Raw genomic sequence first — 21,868 nt, 5'->3', positions numbered from 1 at the left:
CCCACTGGAGGTTTAAGGCAGGCGCAAGTGGGGCAAGACTCTACATAGGCCCGTGTGTCCTTCTTCATGGTAGGCCACCAGTAAAACCACTGGAGTGTGGAGAGCGTTCTAGACTGCCCTGGGTGTCCTTCCATCAGAGAGTCGTGAGCCCACCGGAGGACCCTCCGGCGTAATTGACGAGGGACCACAGTCTTCCCAGGTGGCACCGGAAAGGTGGCAGACAGGATGACCTTAGCGGGGTCAATTATGTGCCGTGGAGTGTCTGGGACATCCTCCGGAATGAAGGATCTGGAGAGAGCATCGGCTCGGCAATTTTTGTTGGCAGGTTGGTAGCACAGCAGGAAATTAAATTGGGTAAAAAAAGAGGGCCCAACAGGCCTGACGATGGTTCAAGTGATGAGCACGGTGTCAATACTCGAGGTTGTTGTGGTCGGTACACACTGTGATCTAGTGTTGGGCTCCCTCGAGCTAGGGGCGCCATTCCTCAAAGGCTAGCTTAATAGCTAGCAGCTCCTTATCCCTGATTGCGTAATTCTGTTCCGCCATAAAGAAACATTTGGAAAAAAGGAGCATCGATGTAAGGTATGGGTAGTTGAGTACTGGCTTAGAACTGCCCCTACTCCCACGTCAGAGGCATCGACCTCGACAATGAATGGGCGTCTGGGATCCGGATGGCGGAGACACAGCTCCTGGAGAAAGGTGGTCTTAAGGTCCTGGAAGGCGGTCATGGCTTTGGGCGACCACTGGGAAGGGCTGGCCCCCTTGCGAGTCATGGCTGTGAGTGGTGCGGTCAGAGTGGAGTAATGGTGAATAAAAGACCGGTAGTAATTGGCAAAGCCAAAGAATCTCTGTAAGGACTTGAGGCCCATAGGCCTCAAGTCCTTACAGAGATTCTCAACTTCTGGGGGTCCATTCTGAACCCTTGACTGGAAACCACGTAGCCAAGGAAAGGGAGTGTCTCCTGCTTGAAAGAACGCTTTTCGAGTTTGGCATAGAGTTGATTGTCCCATAGACACTGGAGGATGCGAGAGACATTGTGGCGGTGGCTTTGTAGGTCTTTGGAGAATACTAAGATGTTGTCAAGGTACACCACAACACATTGGTATAACATATCCCTGAAGACCTCGTTCATCAAATTCTGGAAGACTGCAGGGGCGTCGCAAAGGCAAAACGGCATCACAAGGTATTCAAAGTGGCCGTCTCGAATATTAAAAGTGGTCTTCCATTCATCGCCTTTGCAGATACGAACCAAATTATAGGCTCCTCTGAGGTCTAATTTGGAGAATATTTTTGCTCCCTGAAGCCTGACATGGTTATTGCTCAAGGATAATACATAGAGACTGGATTCAGAGACTCTGATTGGAGAGTCCGGAAGAAGCCCTAGTCCATGGTTACTACAATTACTAAGTCATATTTGTTAGTGGGGATACTTGTGAATGAAGGCTCATGGCTCCAAGTTCCCAGCTCTGGTTTTGACTAACCTGGAAGCCCCAAAGGAGATAAGGAAAGTACTAGGTTTAAAAGAAAAACCATGAGCAGTTGGTAGGTCTGATATGTATAGCACAAAGGTAACTCTTTTTAATTAAAGACCACAAAACATGAATTTGTAGCTTTGGGGGCTAGTCCCAAGCTGTCCCATGTATTTCCCAGATGATCCTCTGACATGACACTTACCCTCATGCACTCTCTCTCTTGGGCATGGCAGAGACGGATCTGGCAGTGTAGATGCACCTGAGAGGCTTCTGAGAGGAAGCGGAAAATATTAAAGGAGAATCGTCCTATGGTGGAGACTCCATCCTCCTGAATCTGCACTGATGTATCCTGGGGATGCGGACACCTGGATGAGAGAAACAGTGAAATGGAATGTAGGATAGCTCCTGGCCAGTGCTGCATAAACCCATCTGTATGGGCCATACAACACTAATGCACTGTTATTTTACTTAATGTTCCATGAGTTCTGTAATAAATTGCCATTATATCATTGCACTCTTTGTAAACTAGAAGAGGTAAGTCTGTACATCCATCATAGGCACCAAGTTATAATTTCATTAATTCAGAAAGAAAAATAAGTCTATGTCGGATCACGGCATCGGGCCAGGGCTTGGGCTCCAGCCTAGACCCAGGCATCAGAACCCACCTCCGTGTTGGATCACGGCATCAGGCCTGAGTCCGGGCTGAGGCCCTGGCACCGGGACCCAGCCTCTGGGTTGGGTTGCAGAGTCGAGTCTGGGTCTAGGCCAAGGCCCTGGCATTGGTTACCCGGCCTTCATCGGTTACTCAATGGATCAGGTAAGCTTTTTTTTTTTTTTTTTAATTTTCAGGTGTCTCGGCTGAGGTCACAGATCAGCCTATGCCTCTGCCGAGACCCCGACGTTGCACTTTGGCCTAGGCTGTGGTCCCTGTTTTGGGCCTTGGCCTAGGCCCTAGTCAAAGCCCTAGTTTCAAGTCTAGGCTGATGCGCCGGCATCGCACTTGGGTATAGGCCGCAGCTCCTGCTTTGGGCCTGGGCCTCTGCCCTAGGCGAGGCCCCGGCTTCGGGCCTAGGTCTTGGTCCAATGAAAACAAAACAAATGAATAAGGTTAGTTTCATTTGAATGGGGCCCGATTCGGTTTGGGGCTCCCAAATGAAATGAATTAGCATTATTTGTCACAATTTACACTTTCATTTTAAATAAATGCACATCTCTACCAATAATCTCAAGAGCCGCACCTATCTGCCACTGTTTCAGTTTTAAAAAGTAGACTGGAAGGGATTTTCACAACATAGTAACATATAGGGCTTTATTTACTAGGATTTTTCCCCCCATACTGTATGTAAGGGAAAAAAATGCTTAATAAATAAGGCCCATAGTAAATAATAGCAGAAAAAGATCATCCAGTCTATCTTACTCCTCCACTAGACATAGCATTGTAAATTTGTAAGATTGTATATGGTTACTAGTGTTATATGTACATATCCTGTGATGTTATTGTAGTCACATAATAAGGTTATGCTCTGTCTCTCTCCATATCATTGTTCCTATTTATTTTCCCTTGCTATCTCATTATTCTCTCTCTGCCTCTTCCACCTACTCCTTCTAGCCTGCTCCTCCTTTCCCCCCACTCCCTGTTCATTGTAATTTTCCATCCTTTATAGTTAATGGTAAACCGGCGTGATGTTTCCTATGAATGTCGGTATATAAAAGTTTATAAATAAATAAATAAATAAAATATTGCTAAGGATATATCCTAATTGCCATCTACAGAATGCAAGATTTTCTTCCTGCTGAGGAAATCAAACAAGACTTGAAAAATTGGGAGCCCTTGACTATTTAGTGGACAGGGAGAATAAAAAATGAACGTGCTTTACTTGTTTCAGCACATTCCTTATACTATCCCAGCTAGTGTATTTGATGACCTTAATGGCACATTTTTGAAATTTATCTGGCAGCATAAGCAGGCCAGAATAAAGCTGAGTTATTTATGGATGCCCAAGAGAGATGGGTGCTTGACTCTACCCAACATGCACCTCTATTACTAGTCCACATGTTTATTATGTCTGAAGACATGGTTTGGCCCAGTTGAGGACCCCTGACTTGTGATGGAAAAAGAACAAGCAGAAGGGGTAAACTTGGCAATGCTTTCCTTTTTACCATCTGATTCCCCATTTTGGAGAATCTGTAGAACATACCCTAGTATCGCTCACACCCTCCAAGAGGGGGGTCAAGTTCTCAAGTACCTGGACAAAGATAGAGAAGTCATAGTCCCCATTGCTTCTAACTATGAAAACCTCCTCTATTTCTGAGTATACGTTTGCTCCTGTAATTAAACAATGGAGAGACAGCGAACCTACTTAGTCTACCTGTGGGGTGATTTTGGGTTTTAGAACTTTCAGTCTCTTGTGCAAGTATTCGAGCTGTCTCCTAGTTCACATGCTTTTTATTTACAATTAAACGCAACCCTAGAAGCTTGCTTTGATTTGACTAGGCCCTTAAGACCCTTGAATGGAATAGAGGACTTCCTATGTGATATAGATGCTTCTACTAAGTTAATTGCAGTCATTTACAGGGGCATACTCACTGATAAATTTGGGGTTACTAACCCACAAATGCTTATAGATGCCTGGAACTCTAATTTGATTATTAATCTAGATCCTAAGACCTGGGAATCTATATGGGTGGTAGCTCATCACATTTCCATATGCACCAGACGGACCAAACGTATGATTAAACTATTACATAGAACATATTGCACTCCCATTTTTTACTTCAAAGATTTCCTAGGTGCCACCGCTAATTGCTGACATAGCTGTGGGGAATCAGGTACATATTATCACATGTGGTGGAGCTGCTGGGTTACACAGCAGTTTTGGTTGCAATAATATAGAAGACTACTGACATTTTGGGCTTCTCAATATTTATCAGCTCTCTTGGGCCGAAAGGCTGGTTCTGACATTTTGGTTAAACATAGACCCTTTTGTGAACCAGCTCCTTTTGGCAGCCCGATTCTCTATAGCCACTTTCTGGAAGTCCAGTCCTAGGGTGGACTATTTGTTAACTCAGATCCATGATATTGATGACTTAGAAATGTTGAGATATGAGCTAAAATGTGAAACTTTCAAATATGATAAGAAATAGGGCTCTTATTGTATATTTTCTGGTTTGTCTTAACCTTTTTTGCTATCTTTCAGACAGTTTTAACCTATGTCAGCTTTCATTTATTTATTTATTTTATTTATTTAACGTGTTTTGTATACCATCATTCGGTTTTGCCATCATAACGGTTCACAATAATTACATTAGTTAAACAAACGTTGAGTCGTATTAGAGAACATTGTTACATCATATTTTTCATCGATAGCCACATCCAATGGGCTAGCTTAACTACCTAAACTATATAGTAATCAGGATGCAAATTCTATGTAATTCTTGGGTTGTCTTAGATGCTTTTATGTTTCTTTGAGGCTGAGGACTTTTCTTGGTGGAAGTTTGTGTGGAATTCTTGTCGTGTTGATGGATGAGATCATTTGTGTAGGCTCTTGTAAACATCCATGTTTTCAAGTCTTTTTAAAGGTTTTGATATCAAGTTGTGTTCTTATTTCGCTTGGTAATGCATTCCAAAGGGCGGGGCTGGCGAGGGAAATAGCTCTCTCACGAGTTGTGTTCAGATGAGTGGATCTTACATGAGGTATTTTGAGGAGGCCTTTGTTCGTTGATCGAAGGTTCCTTTTTGGTGCATGGGGTATGATGTGTTTGTTCAGCCATAGATTTCGTTGTCCTGTGATTATTTTGTGAAGGATTGTTAGAACCTTGTATTCTATTCTGTATTTTATTGGGAGCCAGTGTAGAGAGATAAGGGGTGGTGTGATATGCTCGTGTTTCTTTGTTCCTGTAAGAATTCTGGCTGCTGTATTCTGTAGTATTTGGAGTGGACGGATGGTGCATGTTGTATTTTCTTTTCACTATATGGCCTGTTTCTGCCTCTGTACAATTAATACATTTCCATTGATGTAAAATGTAATATGGTTGTATGTCCAAAACGTTTTCTAAATAAAGAGTTATATTAAAGTTGTAAGGAGAAATAGGTAGAGGCTAGAGGGGCCTAGAGGTCTTCAGCTGCTAGCACATTCTGTGCTTCTATATTTCACCAGAATAGCTGAATGTAAGCCTGGGTTTCACAGGAATACTTACTGGTCTCTGATGATGTTCCACCGGATGCTAGAGGAAGAGTCCCAGCCAGGTGTGGCCCAACAAGCTGCTAGTGTCAGCACAAACCGAGTGGCATCGATGCCCCAGACACTGAGCCCCACGTAGACTTTATCGATCACTTCAAGCTGGTTGGAAGTTTTGGTGAACTGCTGCCTATATTGTGGGTCTCCATAGACCATCATGATGGTCTGGTAGGTTCCTTGGCCAGAAGGAAAAGTTGTGTTGACAGAGCTGAGAACAAAGAAGAAAATAAGCCCATGAAATCTCTCATGCTCACATTCCCTCCAGTGCAAGGCCCTTATACTCTCTCTGCTACATCCCAGGAGCAGCAATGCTATCCTGTGGCTGATTTTCCTCTAGTGAGCAAGAGTAGGCAATGCTAGTCCTCAAGATTCACACGCAGGATATTCACAAGTGTTCATCAAATACATTGGCATACAATCACTGTGAAACTCAGACCTCAGGACTGCTCTAAAGCAGTGATAAAGAACCCAAGGAAGAAATGCCAAAAATGGCAGTAACAGCCAAGGGTCTTGACTGCCAGCTGAGAAAAATTAAGTCCAGACTGGTGACTCCACATGGTTGTCATTTGAGATCATAGTTCAAAAAGGATCCTCATTAGGCTATAGCACTAAATCAAAAGGATGGTCATTTGGTTCACTGGGACAGTAAAGTAGTCCTCTCCCTCTCCAGAAGCTGCAAATATATATTTACTCCTAGAGGGGCTGTGAGCCCACAGTTACTCAGTCCTGGAAGAGCCATGAGTATATATCTGTATGCTCATCCCTATATACTCATTTCTGGAAGGCCTTGAGCACATTGTTTCTCATATTCTGGCTCCTGGAGAGACTGTGAGTATATGGTATCTCTTTATACTCACTCCTGGAGGGCCCATAAGTGCATGGTATCTCTGTACACTTACTTCTGAAGGGGCTCTGTGTCCCAGGGGTGTAAGATGTTGATGCTCAGGGGATACGCACAGGAAAGCTGTAGGTAAAGATCCTGGCTCTTGCTGGTCTTCCCTCGCTGACTTTGTACTGCATTCCAGTAGATGGTATGTGTGGCATTCACCTGGAAAGCAGACGAGAGTTAGTAGTGTTCCCCAAGATTAAGCAGAATTGCTTACCTGTAACAGATGTTCTCCTAGGACAGTAGGATGTTAGTCTTCATATACGGGTGACATCATTGGATAGAGCCCGGCACAGAACTTTGATCTCAAAGATCCTAGAGCTTTCAGCATGCCCCACTGAGCATATGTGGCTGTAGTTATCATCCTGTCCACTAGGCAAAGTCCCTTAGTCCATGATATAGCTCATTCATGGAGAAACCAACTCCCAGGGGAGGCAGTAGGGTTTCGTGAGGACTAACATCCTGCTATCCTAGGAGAACACCTGTTATAGGTAAGTAACTTTGCTTTCTCCTAGGATAAGAAGGATGGTAATCCTTACATATGGGTGAATACCAAGCTACAGGCTGTCCGAGCAGGACAAAGCGGTAAACCGCATAGTGCTGGAGCACTACTCACTCCTTTGCCTGAAAGGCAGCTGACCCACCATGGGTGCAAGCTGGAGAAGAGTTGGGTTCTACAGAGAAAGCCAAGAAAAAGACTGAAACGCAAACCCTTATATGTAGCAGGGATGCCTGAGGCAGGGGAGTGATGCGAGCGCACACAGAAGCAACAGTGCATCATGGAAAACAGTATAAGCAGGGTTTCTGACAAAAAAGTGGATCTAGATCCTTCTGGATACAGGAAGGAACCAGAAATGTAAACAAGAGAGACTCTAGAACAAAAACCGCAGTTTCTTCGGTGTGAAAAAAAAAACAACCGAAAAAACAAACTGGGGTCTGAGAGCCCTCCAGAAAGAGATTGTCGACCATTGACAGCCAAAGGTCTGGAAAAAAGAGTGCTCAGGTATGGCTTGGAGGCCGAATGGGCAGAAGAAACCCAAGTCATGCTTGAAGAACAAGCAGTAAATCACAGTGGGGCCGGGGACAGAAACTACATGCCGAAGCATCAGACCTAGCATTAAGGGTTTCAGGGGTTGAGAACAATCCCCGAAACAGATCAGTAGGCTAAAGCCTCCCAGCAGGGAGATAAAATAGGTCTGGAGCTCACTCAAGAGCACCTGCCAGAACCGGTTCATCCATCCTGTCACAGGATAGCAAGGGGAGCAGGAAGACCCTTTGGGCAAACCAGAGAATGAAAAAAAAAAGGTAGTATCTCTCCCTGCAGGTATACGGAGAGATACCACGGGTTTCTTAGCTTCATCTCCACTCCCCTCGACAAACCACTCAGAAGTCGGAAGGAGCAAAGAACACAAGGAGGCAGACTGCTGTGGCAAGCACAATTCTCCTGGTTGTCTATCAACCCCAAGCGAACAACTCACTGCTGAAGACAGCAAGGAGTATCCCACTGAAATAGAGCCCTCAGTCTTCTTGAAACGGTGGAAACTGAGAGCAATTGCCCCAGGGGAGAAGTCCTGAAGGCTCTACCAGGAGATGGGAAGCCAGAGAGTCCCAAGTGCAAACCCCAGTAGAACCTGATTGTGTTACCAGCCCGGAAACCCAAAGGGCATCAGGACAGGCCCAGGGCGATCTCGGGATAGAGTACCAAACCAACTGGGTGCGGTATCATTACCCCAGCCATGAGTGCAAATACTTCCCCTCCTAAGGGAGCACGTGGCCCAGCAATGGACAACATTGTATGACCCAGGATTGCTCTGCCCACAGACAGGATGATCCTGAAAACAGGGGAAGAATAGCTTCAACGCTACTGAGAGCAGAGGGTAGTGCCCCTCATGCGGGGTACTCGGCCCCCAACTCCCTCTACCATGGACAAGGCAAAAAAAGGTGAAAGTCACGATTGCCTAGCTGATGGACCAAAACACTCTTCACAGAGGACGGTCCCTCAGGCAAGAATGACTGGCGATAGCAATCCGTAAGAAAGACGCCCACAAAGCCCAACAGATACCAAGGTAACTCCCGAACCGGGGGAAACCTGGAGAACCACCGGGGAGCAACACTGGAAAGGTTCCCTCAAGGTTAGACATGCTGCACCTCAAAGCGTCCAAGGGAGAGTGCTACTCTCGACTATTCTTGGGACTGGCCCCAGTCAGAACAGTGGCATCCCTTGTCTGGGAACAGAAACATAGGAACACCCCTCAAATGGGTGCACAGTGGGGCGTCCATAGGGGAACTCAAAAACCTAGTTGAATCTTTCCTCCAGGGGGGAGAGGGAAGCAGTAGAATTGGGGCCTCCCAATACTGAAAGACTAGCAGCTCCCCAAAGGAGAGTTGAGGCACAATCACTGCTCACTGAGGCACCGACGCAAACAACTCACCACAGGCAGCCAGCCTCGGATAGGGGAGGTTGCCACTGCAATCCCCAGAGGGGCCCCAGCTGAAGAAGGTCCAATGACCACCGCTGCCACTCCCCAGCCCTGGCCTCCAAGGAGATGCACCGATTCAGAGGATCAGGGCTCTGGATCAGAGAAAACAATTGCTCAGAGACATGGTAGAGGGCGAGACATATTCCTCTGCTGAGAAAGGAAAGGACACGAGCCATTCTAGCCACTCCCGCGATGTCTACTCACCTCAGGATCTGACCAGGAGTGCAGTGCTAGGTCAGTCCTGTGGCTACGGAACACAACCTGTTGTGATCACCCAGAGGGAACACACACTAACCCCCAGGCTACAGGGCAACTGGAAGCCCTTCACTGCAAAAGCATGCTGGGTAGACTCATGCAGTGGTAACCCATCCACAGATGGTTGCACACCCCTGATCCTGAGCATTGTGCATGTGGGAGAAATCCCATGCCCCAGCAAGGACAGAGAACCACGTGCTAGAATCAGTGGCTACACGCTGCCCAATGACCAAGCAGAGTGTGTAACGACAGCTCGTCTGCCAGTGCTCCTCAGTGCTATACAGTACGGATTGACGCGGAGGCTGAGACTATGCCAAAAGATGGCAGAACCCTAGTGTGGCTGAGGACTGCACAGCCAGTGAGAATGCCACCTGCCAGCGTCCGAGGCCCTTGGAACAGATGCCTTATCTGTCCCAACAGCATAAGCTGCGCATCAATGCCACAATAACTGCAGCGGATGATGGTGACCCTAGCACCACTGGTGCTCTGGGCAAGGCATGATGGTGGGTGGTGGTCTAAGGCTTGCCCCCTTCATTACCTGAGAACGCTCCAAGAGACAGGTCATCGAAACTGTGTCGGAACTGACTCGCCTGCAAGTCCCACAAGGACTGTAGCGAAGTCCCTGGCGAGTGCTTATGGAGGATTGCAGACAAGTCCTGTGATCTATAAGCAGTTTGCTGGTAATTAGCACCATTCCTGGCACCACAGGTACCCACAGATGTCGACCGCCTGGGGGCTCCGACATCCAAAAGTATGGACCAAAGGTGCCGTGGGCATCTGCAGGGAGAGGCCCCAGAGCCCCCTGATATCAAAACAGCACCGACAACAGCCAGTGCAGCAAACTCCAATTCCACTGATGTCGACAGCAGAGAAGGCCACTATGACATCATGGGTGGTCACACACCTCGATGACAATGAGGGTGACCCTGGACCTTGACAGCGTCAAGGGGATCACAGGATGGGTCCTGCCCCTGAAACGGTCCTGACATCAATGCATCGGACGAATGGTGCGCTGGTCACAGCTGTGCACAGGCAACTGTTCGCTGGCATGGCACCAAGGTGTGGCAGCAAATTGCTAGCCCAGGCTCTGCTCACCCTCTCTCCCAAGGAGATTGCATTGCCAAGCGTGGCAAGCAGGAGGGAAGGCAACATCATCCAGGGCTCCCGCTCATGGAGACTAGCTTCTTGAGGCATGGGGAGGATGAGCTTTCCCCCTATAGGAACAGCATGGTCCTCGATCCTTCCACCATCTGAATCCATCGATGCCTAGCAATTGGTGAACTGCATGGAACTCCAGCCCGGGTAGAACTCAGGCGAGTCCCCAGGCTCAGTGGCCTACACGGAACATCCTGGACTGCATTCTGTCAGTCCTGTCAACACTGTGGAAAAAAAGAAAAACAGACAGAGCAAAGAGGACACAAATACAAAATCTGCAGGAGCAGTTTTTTTTTTTTTTTATTAACAGACTCTGCCAGGCTGCACAGGGGAGAACCCACTATGCAGCCGGCAGACATTTGGAAAAAAGAATATCTACCAGAAAGAAAAGCTGCAGCTCTGGAAAAACTCACAAACTGTACATAAGAACATAAGAAATTGCCATGCTGGGTCAGACCAAGAGTCCATCAAGCCCAGCATCCTGTTTCCAACAGAGGCCAAACCAGGCCACAAAAACCTGGCAATTACCCAAACACTAAGAAGATCCCATGCTACTGATGCAATTAATAGCAGTGGCTATTCCCTAAGTCAACTTGATTAATAGCCGTTAATGGACTTCTCCTCCAAGAACTTATCCAAACCTTTTTTGAACCCAGCTACACTAACTGCACTAACCACATCCTCTGGCAACAAATTCCAGAGCTTTATTGTGTGTTGAGTAAAAAAGAATTTTCTCCGATTAATCTTAAATGTGCTACTTGCTAACTTCATGGAATGCCCCCTAGTCCTTCTATTATTCGAAAGTGTAAATAACCGATTCACATCTACTCGTTCAAGACCTCTTATGATCTTAAAGACCTCTATCATATCCCCCCTCAGCCGTCTCTTCTCCAAGCTGAACAGCCCAAACCTCTTCAGCCTTTCCTCATAGGGGAACTGTTCCATCCCCTTTTATCATTTTGGTTGCTCTTCTTTGTACCTTCTCCATCGCAACTATATCTTTTTTGAGATGCGGCGACCAGAATTGAACACAGTATTCCAGGCGCGGTCTCACCATGGAGCGATATAGAGGCATTATGACATTTTCCGTTTTATTAACCATTCCCTTCCTAATAATTCCTAACATTGTTTGCTTTTTGACTGCTGCTGCACACTGAGCCGTGGATCTTTTTCCTGGGTGGTAGCTCCTAATATGGAACCTAACATCATGTAACTACAGCAAGGGTTATTTTTCCCTATATGCAACACCTTGCACTTGTCCACATTAAATTTCATCTGCCATTTGGATGCCCAATCTTCCAGTCTTGCAAGGTCTTCTTGTAATGTATCACAATCCTCTTGTGTTTTAACTTCTCTGAATAATTTTGTATCATCCGCAAATTTGATAAACTCACTCATCGTATTTCATTCCAGATCATTTATATATATATATATATTGAAAAGCACCGGTCCAAGTACAGATCTCTGAGGCACTCCACTGTTTACCCTTTTCCACTGAGAAAATTGACCATTTAATCCTACTCTCTGTTTCCTGTCTTTTAACCAGTTTATAATCCACGAAAGGACATCGCCTCCTATCCCTTGACTTTTTAGTTTTCTTAGAAGCCTCTCAAGAGGGACTTGGTCAAACACCTTCTGAAAATCTAAATACACTACATCTACGGTTCACCTTTATCCACATGTTTATTAACCCCTTCAAAAAAATGAAGCAGATTTGTGAGTCAAGACTTCCCTTGGGTAAATCCATGTTGACTGTATTCCATTAAACCATGTCTTTCTATATGCTCTACGATTTTGACCTTGAGAATAGTTTCCACTATTTTTCCGGGCACTGAAGTCGGGCTCTCTGGTCTGTAGTTACCCGGATCGCCCCTGGAGCCTTTTTTAAATATTGGGGTTATATTGACCACCCTCCAGTCTTCAGGTACAATGGATGATTTTAATGATAGGTTACAAATTTTAACTAATAGATCAGAAATTTCATTTTTTAGTTCCTTCAGTACCCTAGGATGCATACCATCCTGTCCAGGTGATTTGCTACTCTAGTTTGTCGATCTGGCCTACCACATCTTCCAGGCTGACAGTGATTTCGTTCAGTTCGTCTGACTCAAGCTGAATATTGTGATAAACAACAATTTCTGATAAAAAAAAAAAGAAGAACACAAGCTCCACAACCACGAGATGACAGCTCAGTGGAAAAAAAAAGAGACTGAGGGACTGTGCCTAGGGGGTAAGAACATAAGAACATAAGAAAATGCCATACTGGGTCAGACCAAGGGTCCATCAAGCCCAGCATCCTGTTTCCAACAGTGGCCAATCCAGGCCATAAGAACCTGGCAAGTACCCAAAAACTAAGTCTATTCCATGTTACCATTGCTAATGACAGTGGCTATTCTCTAAGTGAACTTAATAGCAGGTAATGGACTTCTCCTCCAAGAACTTATCCAATCCTTTTTTAAACACAGCTATACTAACTGCACTAACCACATCCTCTGGCAACAAATTCCAGAGTTTAATTGTGCGTTGAGTAAAAAAGAACTTTCTCCGATTAGTTTTAAATGTGCCCCATGCTAACTTCATGGAGTGCCCCCTAGTCTTTCTAGTATCCGAAAGAGTAAATAACCGATTCACATCTACCCGTTCTAGACCTCTCATGATTTTAAACACCTCTATCATATCCCCCCTCAGCCGTCTCTTCTCCAAGCTGAAAAGTCCTACCCTCTTTAGTCTTTCCTCATAGAGGAGTTGTTCCATTCCCCTTATCATTTTGGTAGCCCTTCTCTGTACCTTCTCCATCGCAATTATATCTTTTTTGAGATGCGGCGACCAGAATTGTACACAGTATTCAAGGTGCGGTCTCACCATGGAGCGATACAGAGGCATTATGACATTTTCCGTTTTATTCACCATTCCCTTTCTAATAATTCCCAACATTCTGTTTGCTTTTTTGACTGCTGCAGCACACTGTACCGACGATTTCAATGTGTTATCCACTATGACACCTAGATCTAAGGTGATGACTACAGCTGCACATGCTCAGTGGGGACTGCAGAAAGCTCTAGAATCTTTGAGATCAAAGTTCCATGCCGGGCTCCATCTGATGATGTCACCGATATGTGAGAACTACCATTCTGCTTGTCCTAGGAGAAGTGCTGTTCTTGAGCTTAGATTCTGTAGTCTTCATCCAGATCCCTTCAGGCAAAAGTAGAGGGGAAATGCAATGGAACATAGGAAGAGACAAGAAAACCCACTCTTCCAGGTACTGAGAGATATAAAGAAGCATCACTATCTCTTTCTGTGATCTTAAGCAAATAACTTTAACTCCCTCTGCCTTTAGGATCCAGCTGAAAAGCACTTGCTGCTTAACCTAATTTTCTCATTTACAATGATTTATTGTGATTTTTATTAGATCTGTAACTGTACTAACAAACAGCAAATAATGGAAAACCACAATCTGATTTTATGTCCCAGAAACTATGCTTCAAATCTCCTACCTCCCTGCAAATCCTCATTCCCTTTACCTCTGCAGAGCTGGCTGCATCCCTTCATCTCTGTCCCTTCAGTGCCTGCTGCCTATAATGGGGGCTCTTGGGGGAATCTTGCAATCCCAAAGAAGAACAGTTCTTCTTTGGGATTGCAAGATTCCCCCAAGAGCCCCCATTATAGGCAGCAGGCACTGAAGGGACAGAGATGAAGGGATGCAGCCAGCTCTGCAGAGGTAAAGGGAATGAGGATTTGCAGGGAGGTAGGAGATTTGAAGCATAGTTTCTGGGACATAAAATCAGATTGTGGTTTTCCATTATTTGCTGTTTGTTAGTACAGTTACAGATCTAATAAAAATCACAATAAATCAAACAAATGCTGTAGTATTTGTTAGCAGGAATCAACAGTTGATTCCTGCTAACAAATACTACAGCATTTCTTCTTAGGGCTCCTGCCAATATCTTCCTTTAGCGCAGGCTCTACCAACTCTGAGGCAGCTTCACAGATATTAAGAAGTAAAACTGTGCATTTATTTATTCTATTGAAGCTTTAATGAGGTGAATCAGGAGATGAGCCTACATCCAGCACTCACATGTAGGGCATGGGTGCTCCAGGGCAGGGCCAAGAGACGTGCAGACCAGTACCTTCCTGCCTAGGCCCAGTGCTGCGTAACTTTATTTCCGCTATGGAGGTGGTGTAAGTTGAAAAAAACAAACAACCCAGGCATCCCTGAGTGGTTTAAGGGGTATGGAGTAATGGGGGGAGTGCAGGCTAAAGAATTGAGGGGATCTAGAGGACCTAGCTCTAGATTGGATGAACTGGTGAAATTGGTCATGGCGTGGATGCACTTGCACAGCTCCTACCCAACTTTACGCGTCTCTGAGCACCACATACACACACCTAGGCTATTTTATAACATATGCGCATACCGTCTAAGGGAGTACATGAGGCAATGGGAGATTAAGTGACTTGCTCAAGGTCACAAAGAGTGTCAGTGAGAGAAGCGGGATTTGCTACCCTGCTTCTCAGCCTTTTGTTATAACCACTAGGCCACTGTTCCTTTCAGTGGCTGACTTTAAAGAGTGTCCATGATATCACTGACAAATTCTTCTTCAGGCTGATTCATGAGTTAAGTGTCACACTATGGTGAAGAGGGGAGGAGGGGAAACATTGCATACTGTAACTTCCGGGAAGAATCATCCAGAGTCTGCACGTTCACATCTTTTCCTTACCTCTACTCTGGTCCCACAGGTTCTCCTAGCACTGTCGAAATTGAGAACCAGCCTGTCCTGGATAGTGGTTCCTGTACAGGCTGCGTCAGCCAGATGTACCATCCAAAAGTTCTCTGTGAAGAGCAGGCACCGTGAGAGTGACACAGTGCCCCTACTGCCACTGCAGGCAAGGTCATAATCTGAAATCGAAAAAATATTACATCTTAACACTGGCTCCTGACTGCTTGATAAAAACATGTTCATTTTTGCATGTCCACAACTGCAAGTTATTTGGATGATCAAAATCACCCAAACAATCACAGTATGCATGCCAGAATGTTCCTTTATCATGATCTGCTGAAGACAAAAGATGCAATAGTCCATCTCTCGACACAATATGCCTCCATTTTATGGCCCTCAAAGGCCCGATGGCATTAAAGTCCTGGTCAGAGTCGTAAAATTGCCCTCCCCCTCTGTGGATAAAGGAACCTGTATTGTACTGTGGAATTCCTGACATCCTGAAATGCTTTACTACTCACCTCTCTGGCCAGTCTTTTCAGGTGGAATGGGACAATGAAATTTCAGACAAGGCTCAATGCTCCGCAGGGTTCCATTCTTACTCCACTATTATTCAACATCATCGTGTCCCCATTGGCCAGTGGCCACCCCTATTCAGGACTGTAGTTTCCCATGCTGATGATATCCAGATAATTTGGTATTTATGAAAGCAGTTAAGTTTAACTATTGTCTTCATTGAGTAACCCAATGGCTCTTTGATTATGGGTTAAAAATCAATCCGACTAAATCTGAGGTAATCTGGTTTACTGATAAGGCATCAGCTCCAACTCTGGCTTGTGAAATGTGTGGCACTCTAATTTTTCATACTGACACTGTCACTGCTTTAGATGTCCAGTTAGATGCGGATATTTCCAGGGTGCACTACATTTCATCCATAGTCCAGAAATCTTTCTTCTTTTTATAAAGATACATTCATCATCTCCCTCCTTACTTCACCATTTTGACTTTAAATTCTTAGGGCCGGATTTTATAAATTAGCGCGAGCGCGTACTTTTGTTCGTATCCTACGCGCGTACCCCTTTGAAAATCTACCCGTTAGTGCATGCCTTTATTATTTGCTGAATTGACTACGGCAACTCTCTTCTACTTGTTCTTCCTAATTATCAGTTGAAACATTTGCAATTAATATAGAATACAGCTGCTAAGAAAAGTTGATCAAGTCACTCCATCATTATAGTTATTGCATTGGTGCCAGTCAGTTTTCAAATTAGATTCAATGTCTTATGTCTAACCTGCTTATTCAGCAACAACAACAATACAATCTTTAACCCAGATAGTAGCACTATCCCATAATCTTAAAACTTAAGTTTCAGTTTTGATGTATTTTTCCCCAGCCAGTATTATGGCAAACCTGTCTGTTAGTTTGAGATCCTTCGGCTGTAGGGATACTCCCGCTCTCCCATTGCTGCAATAAGTTTTGTCCCAGAGTTCAGAATCAACATGACCACTAGCATACATTGAATATACTGTCACGGGAGCCCCTTCGGGAGCCGCTGCAGCTAGTCTCCATTCTAATCGCTGTTTGTACGCTTTATGCCGCTGCGTTTCTGGAAGCTCAGTTACCCGGTGGAAGCCGGGCCTAAACTGTTGGTAAGTCTGTTGGTAATGCATTCTCTCATGGAGAGTCACCAAGGAAAGCGGTAGACCCCGGCGTTCCCAGGGTATAACTTATGGGGTCAGAAAAACAAGTGAGAGCCTCATTCAAACTCGTTAGATCTCAATGTGAAGGACATTGTTGGTTAAGAGCCATTGAAAGAGGCCAGAGTCGTCTAAAAATATCTTATTTGGCTGGCTTTACATACTGGCTATGAAAGGTTTCGCCGTTTCCACTTCAGTAAAGACATGCTCTTTGCCACCATGCTGAAATTTTAAAATGGCCGGGTATGCGAGTTAAAATCTGATATTCTTGTTATAGAGATCGGTGCACAGTGGGCTGAATTGTTTGCGTTTCTGTGTAAGTTGTGCAGAAAAATCTTGGAATAGTCGTATCTCGGCGTCTTTATATTTTAGACCAGTGTGCGCTCTATATGCATGCATGATTTTTTGCTTTTGTGACCAGTTAAGCAACGTTGCAATAATTAGTCAAGGTCTCTGATCCCTTCCTTCCTGCGACCCAGCCGGTGTGCTCGTTCAGTGTGGAAGGTCGGCCCCGTGTCAGGCATGTCCAGGGCCTCAGGAAGCCATGCTTCTAAGAGCGCTTCTAAATTGTTTTCACCTACTTCTTCTGGAAAGCCCGCTAGACGAATATTATTCCGGCGAGCCCTGTTTTCTAAATCATCTATTTTTTTCCAATTGAGTAGAGACAACTTTTTCCAGCGCTGTTACTTTTTGCTGTGTAGTAAGGTGAACATCTTCTAGGTCAGAGACGCGGCCTTCCACTGTTTCTAGGCGTGGGTGGAGCTCCGCAAATTTTTCTTTAAGCTCTTTAAATTGTGAGGATAATTCATTAAATCTGCAATCGAGGGCAGCAACGACCGCATTTGTGACATTGATAGTAAGTTCCTTTTGCAGAGCTGCAGCAGTCGGTGTAGTTGGTGGCGAAGGCCACCCTGGGGTGTCCGCCATTTTTGTTCCCGCCCCTCCGATTTTTTTTTCTTTTTCTTTCCTTTCAGGGGCATATTACTGTCTCCCTTGAGCATAAATTGGTCTATCGACATGTAGCTGTAACACCTGGTATAGATATTAATTTTAGGTGGTCAGATGCCTGAGATTGTTGATGATGTCAGGAGGGCGAGGCATGGAGCCTGAGCTGGAGACATCTGCTTCACTGCATCACGTGACCCCACAGTTACTACTCTTAACAGAAGGTGATGGGAGAACCGGCACGGAGCTGCAGTTACTACCCTTAACAGAAAGCACTGGGATCAACCTTCATAGAGCAGCAGTTACTGCCCTTAATAGAATGCATGGGAATAACATGCACAGAGCAGCAGTTACTACCCTTATGTCATGGGAGTAACTTGCACAGAGCAGCAGTTACCACTCTTAACAGAAGGCAAGGGGAGAACCTGCATAGAGCAGCAGTTACTACCCTTAACAGAATGCACAGAGCAGCAATTACTACCCATATGTCATGGGAGTAACTTGCACAGAGCAGCAGTTACCACTCTTAACAGAAGGCAAGGGGAGAACCTGCATAGAGCAGCAGTTACTACCCTTAACAGAATGCACAGAGCAGCAATTACTACCCTTATGTCATGGGAGTAACTTGCACAGAGCAGCAGTTATCACTCTTAACAGAAGGCAAGAGGAGAACCTGTACGGGGTGACAGTGACTATCCTTAAAAGAAGGCATGGGGATAACCAGCAGGGAGCAGTAGTCACTACCCTTGACAGAAGACGTGGCTTCACCTGCATAGAGCAGCAGGCACCTCCCTTAACAGAAGGTGACGGGAGAATCTGCACAGAGCTGCAGTAGCTACCCTTAACTGCACGGATCTGCAGTTACTACCCTTAACTGAAGGCATGGGAGCAACCTTCACAGAGCAGCAGTTATTACCATCAAGAGAAGATGAGAGGAGAACTTACACAGAAAAGCAGTTACCACAATTAACAGAAGGATTGGCATTTACTAGCCTTAATAGAAGGCTTACTACTGTTAACAGAAGGTGAGGTGAGATACTGCACGGAGTAGTAGTTACTACCCTTTACAGAAGGCATGGGAGTAACCTGCATAGAGAAGAAGTTACTATTCTTAAATGAAGGTGAGGGGAAGACGTGCAGAGAGCAGCAGTTAGTGCTCTTAAGAGAAAGTAAGGGGAGATCCTGCACAGAGTGGCAGTTACTACTCTTAACAGAAGTCATGCAGAGAACCTGCAAGGAGTGGCAGTTACTACCCTTAACAGAAGGCATAAGAATAACATGCACGGAGTGGCAGCTACTACCCTTAACAGAATGCATGAGGGTAACCTGCATAGAGCAGCAGTTAATACCCTTAAGAGAAGGCATGAGAGTAACCTGTACAGAGTAGTAGTTTCTACCCTTAAGAGAAGGCATAGGAGTAACCTGCACAGAGTGGCATTTACTACCCTTAATAAAAGGCAATGGGAGTAACCTGCACAGAGCAGTAATTACTACCCTTAACAGTTACTGCTCTTATTAGAAGGCTAGGGGAAATCCTGTATGAAGCAGCAGTTATTACCATTAACAGGAGGCAGGGGGTAACCTGCATGGAGCAGCAGTTAATTCCCTTAACAGACGCCATGGGGAGAAACCGGCCCCGTCACACGGTAGGAGCACTGGATGGCCTGCGCCATTTTTAAAGATGGCACCGGCCATCCATTACTCCTACCATGTGACAGGGGCCGGCCAATGGCACGGATACCCTGTTTATTATTTTTTTTATTTAAAAACGTTTCTATACCGTCGCTAAGTTATATACCATCGCAACGGTTTACAAATAGGCACATAGACTAAGGTAAGTAAATGTAGGATATCGTACATTCTGACAGGTGCCAATAAAGTTCGGTTACAATTTCATAAATAAAATCATTATTTGAGTATTGTTGGTCAAGTCCAGGTATATTATTGAGTTACTATCTCTTTGAGATATTACTTCTTAAATGTAGGATTGAGTAAATTAATTCTCATCTGCATTACCCTGTACTTTCATTCTCTACCCTCCACACTCTTTAGTGAAGGTTTTTTAAAGAGCCATGGTTTTAAATTTTTCTTAAACGTTTTGAGATTATTCTGTAATCTGAGTTCAGGGGGTATCGTGTTCCATAGTATGGGCCCAGCCAATGATAAAGCCCTGTCACATTGTAAGGGCAAAGGGCCATCGGCGCCATTTTTATTAGTGGCAGCCGATGGCCCGAGAGCGGGAGATTGCTCCCGGGACCCCCACTGGACCACCAGGTAATTTTAAAATGTTTTGGGGAGGGGTCGGGAGGGTGGGGGAACCTAAGGGAGCAGTTTTAAAGGGTCGGGGTGGGTTTAGGGCTTGTTTTTGTGTGCCGTTTTTCCCGCCTTCCCCCAAAATGATAAGAGAACCCCATGAACAATTTCGTGGGGTTTTCCTATCGGTTTCGGGGAGCCCCCATTTCTGACGACTTTGAAAATATCATACGATATTTTCAATCGTCAGAAATACGATTCCTATCCCTAGCAGTTACTACCCTTAGCAGAAGGTGAGGGGAGAACCTGCAGAGAGCAGCAGGTACTACCCTTAGCAGAAGGCATGGGGGTAGCCTGCACGGAGTGGCAGTTACTACCCTTAAGAGAAGACATGGTGATAATCTGCATAAAGCGGCAGTTACTACCATAAGCAATTTGCTGGGCAGAGTGGATGGACCTTTAGTCTGTATCTGCTGTAATTTAGTAGGGATGTGCTTCAGGTGCCCTATCGTTTGCGCTCTCGGGTTCGTGTGGCCGTGGGAAAATCTCGTTTTCCCGCAGATCTGCATTTTCTTTTTTAGTAAAAAATCATTTTTCGGCTTAGTGCGCGCTAACGGGGAGGTAGCATGCACTAACAAAAACTAACAAAAATAAATGTTTTTTTGTTAGTGCGCGCTAAATCCCGTTAGCACGCACTAACCTGAAAAACGATTTTCACGAAAATTCGGGGGAAAAAGTGTTTGTTTCTTGTTTTAACCGATATATAACAAATTAAGAAATATTGTACCATATTTCAATTCGTTATAAAAGCGATTCACATCCCTATAATTTAGTGTTGCTATGTTAAATTGGTGTAAAACTTGGAGAAAATGTGCTTTATAAATGTGAGACAGTAATATTATAAAGTACTGACCATAGGTCCCTTTTCGGTCATACTTCTTGTGGCAGTAACAGCCGAACCTGCCATCCTCTTCCCCACACCACTCACTGCCCATGCATGCCGCTTCCTCACATGGATCTGTCAGAGCTGTAAAGAGATTAGAACAGGCTGCCTCATGCAGGAGAGAACAAAATACAAACAAAACCAACATAATGTAGGAGTCATATATATATATAACCAAAATCTAGTAGCACTAAAGCGCAAGGGTTTAGCATGATGCTAGAAAATCTGTAACATATTCTCAAATTTCATATAGCTGAACCTTGAAGCTCATAACTTATCTGACTAATCTGCTTCCTCCCAGAAATGCTCCCAGAATGCCCCGACATTATCAAGCCAAAATATTCCAAAATTAGCAGTTAGCCAGCTACCAGTAGGGAATTTTACTTTCTCCATACTGGAAATCTTAAGAGATCATTTTGTGCCAGTCGGACGATATTCAGGGGATTTGGTAATTACTCTAACTCAGTTGTGCAAATGTTCTCCCCCAGCAAACCTTTGCAGATGACCTGGGAAGTGTGGTTTTCTGCCTAGTCTCTGGGAGATCTGGTGGATGACTGTTAATTAAGACATTAGTGGCCGGGTTTTACTCCTTCCCATGAAGAGTAGCACTGGGTACACATGGGCTTATCATTTCAGACTTCTGTGAACCTGGTTCCAGACTTGGCTTAAGTCTAAGATGCTAGAGGGTCTATAGTGCTCTAATACTATTATTATTTATATGATTTATATTCTGATTGCCTTGGCTAAGGGAAATCTCCTGTCTAATATGCTTTTGAAAGATTTTGCTTCTTAGACCATTTTCCCTAGCAGGTGGCAGTAGTTTCAGCTTTT

General features: G+C 44.9%; 1 protein-coding gene across 2 annotated transcripts in view; it reads right to left on the bottom strand.

Annotated features, from left to right (window-relative positions):
* Positions 1 to 21,868, bottom strand: part of LOC115075917 (alpha-tectorin-like) — a 160,805-nt gene that overhangs the window by 13,516 nt on the left and 125,421 nt on the right. For both annotated transcript variants that reach the window (XM_029576867.1, XM_029576868.1), the window contains exons 18-22: positions 21,008 to 21,121; positions 15,202 to 15,380; positions 6,610 to 6,758; positions 5,670 to 5,918; positions 1,675 to 1,837 (exon numbers count right to left, since the gene is read on the bottom strand). In XM_029576867.1, coding sequence (XP_029432727.1) covers positions 1,675 to 1,837; positions 5,670 to 5,918; positions 6,610 to 6,758; positions 15,202 to 15,380; positions 21,008 to 21,121 — 854 coding nt within the window. The remainder of the gene's footprint in view (positions 1 to 1,674; positions 1,838 to 5,669; positions 5,919 to 6,609; positions 6,759 to 15,201; positions 15,381 to 21,007; positions 21,122 to 21,868) is intronic.

Source organism: Rhinatrema bivittatum, chromosome 14, assembly GCF_901001135.1.
Source record: "Rhinatrema bivittatum chromosome 14, aRhiBiv1.1, whole genome shotgun sequence".
NCBI lineage: Eukaryota > Metazoa > Chordata > Amphibia > Gymnophiona > Rhinatrematidae > Rhinatrema > Rhinatrema bivittatum.
The sequence above is the reverse complement of the archived record's forward strand: the minus strand, read 5'-3'. Positions and strand labels throughout refer to the sequence as shown.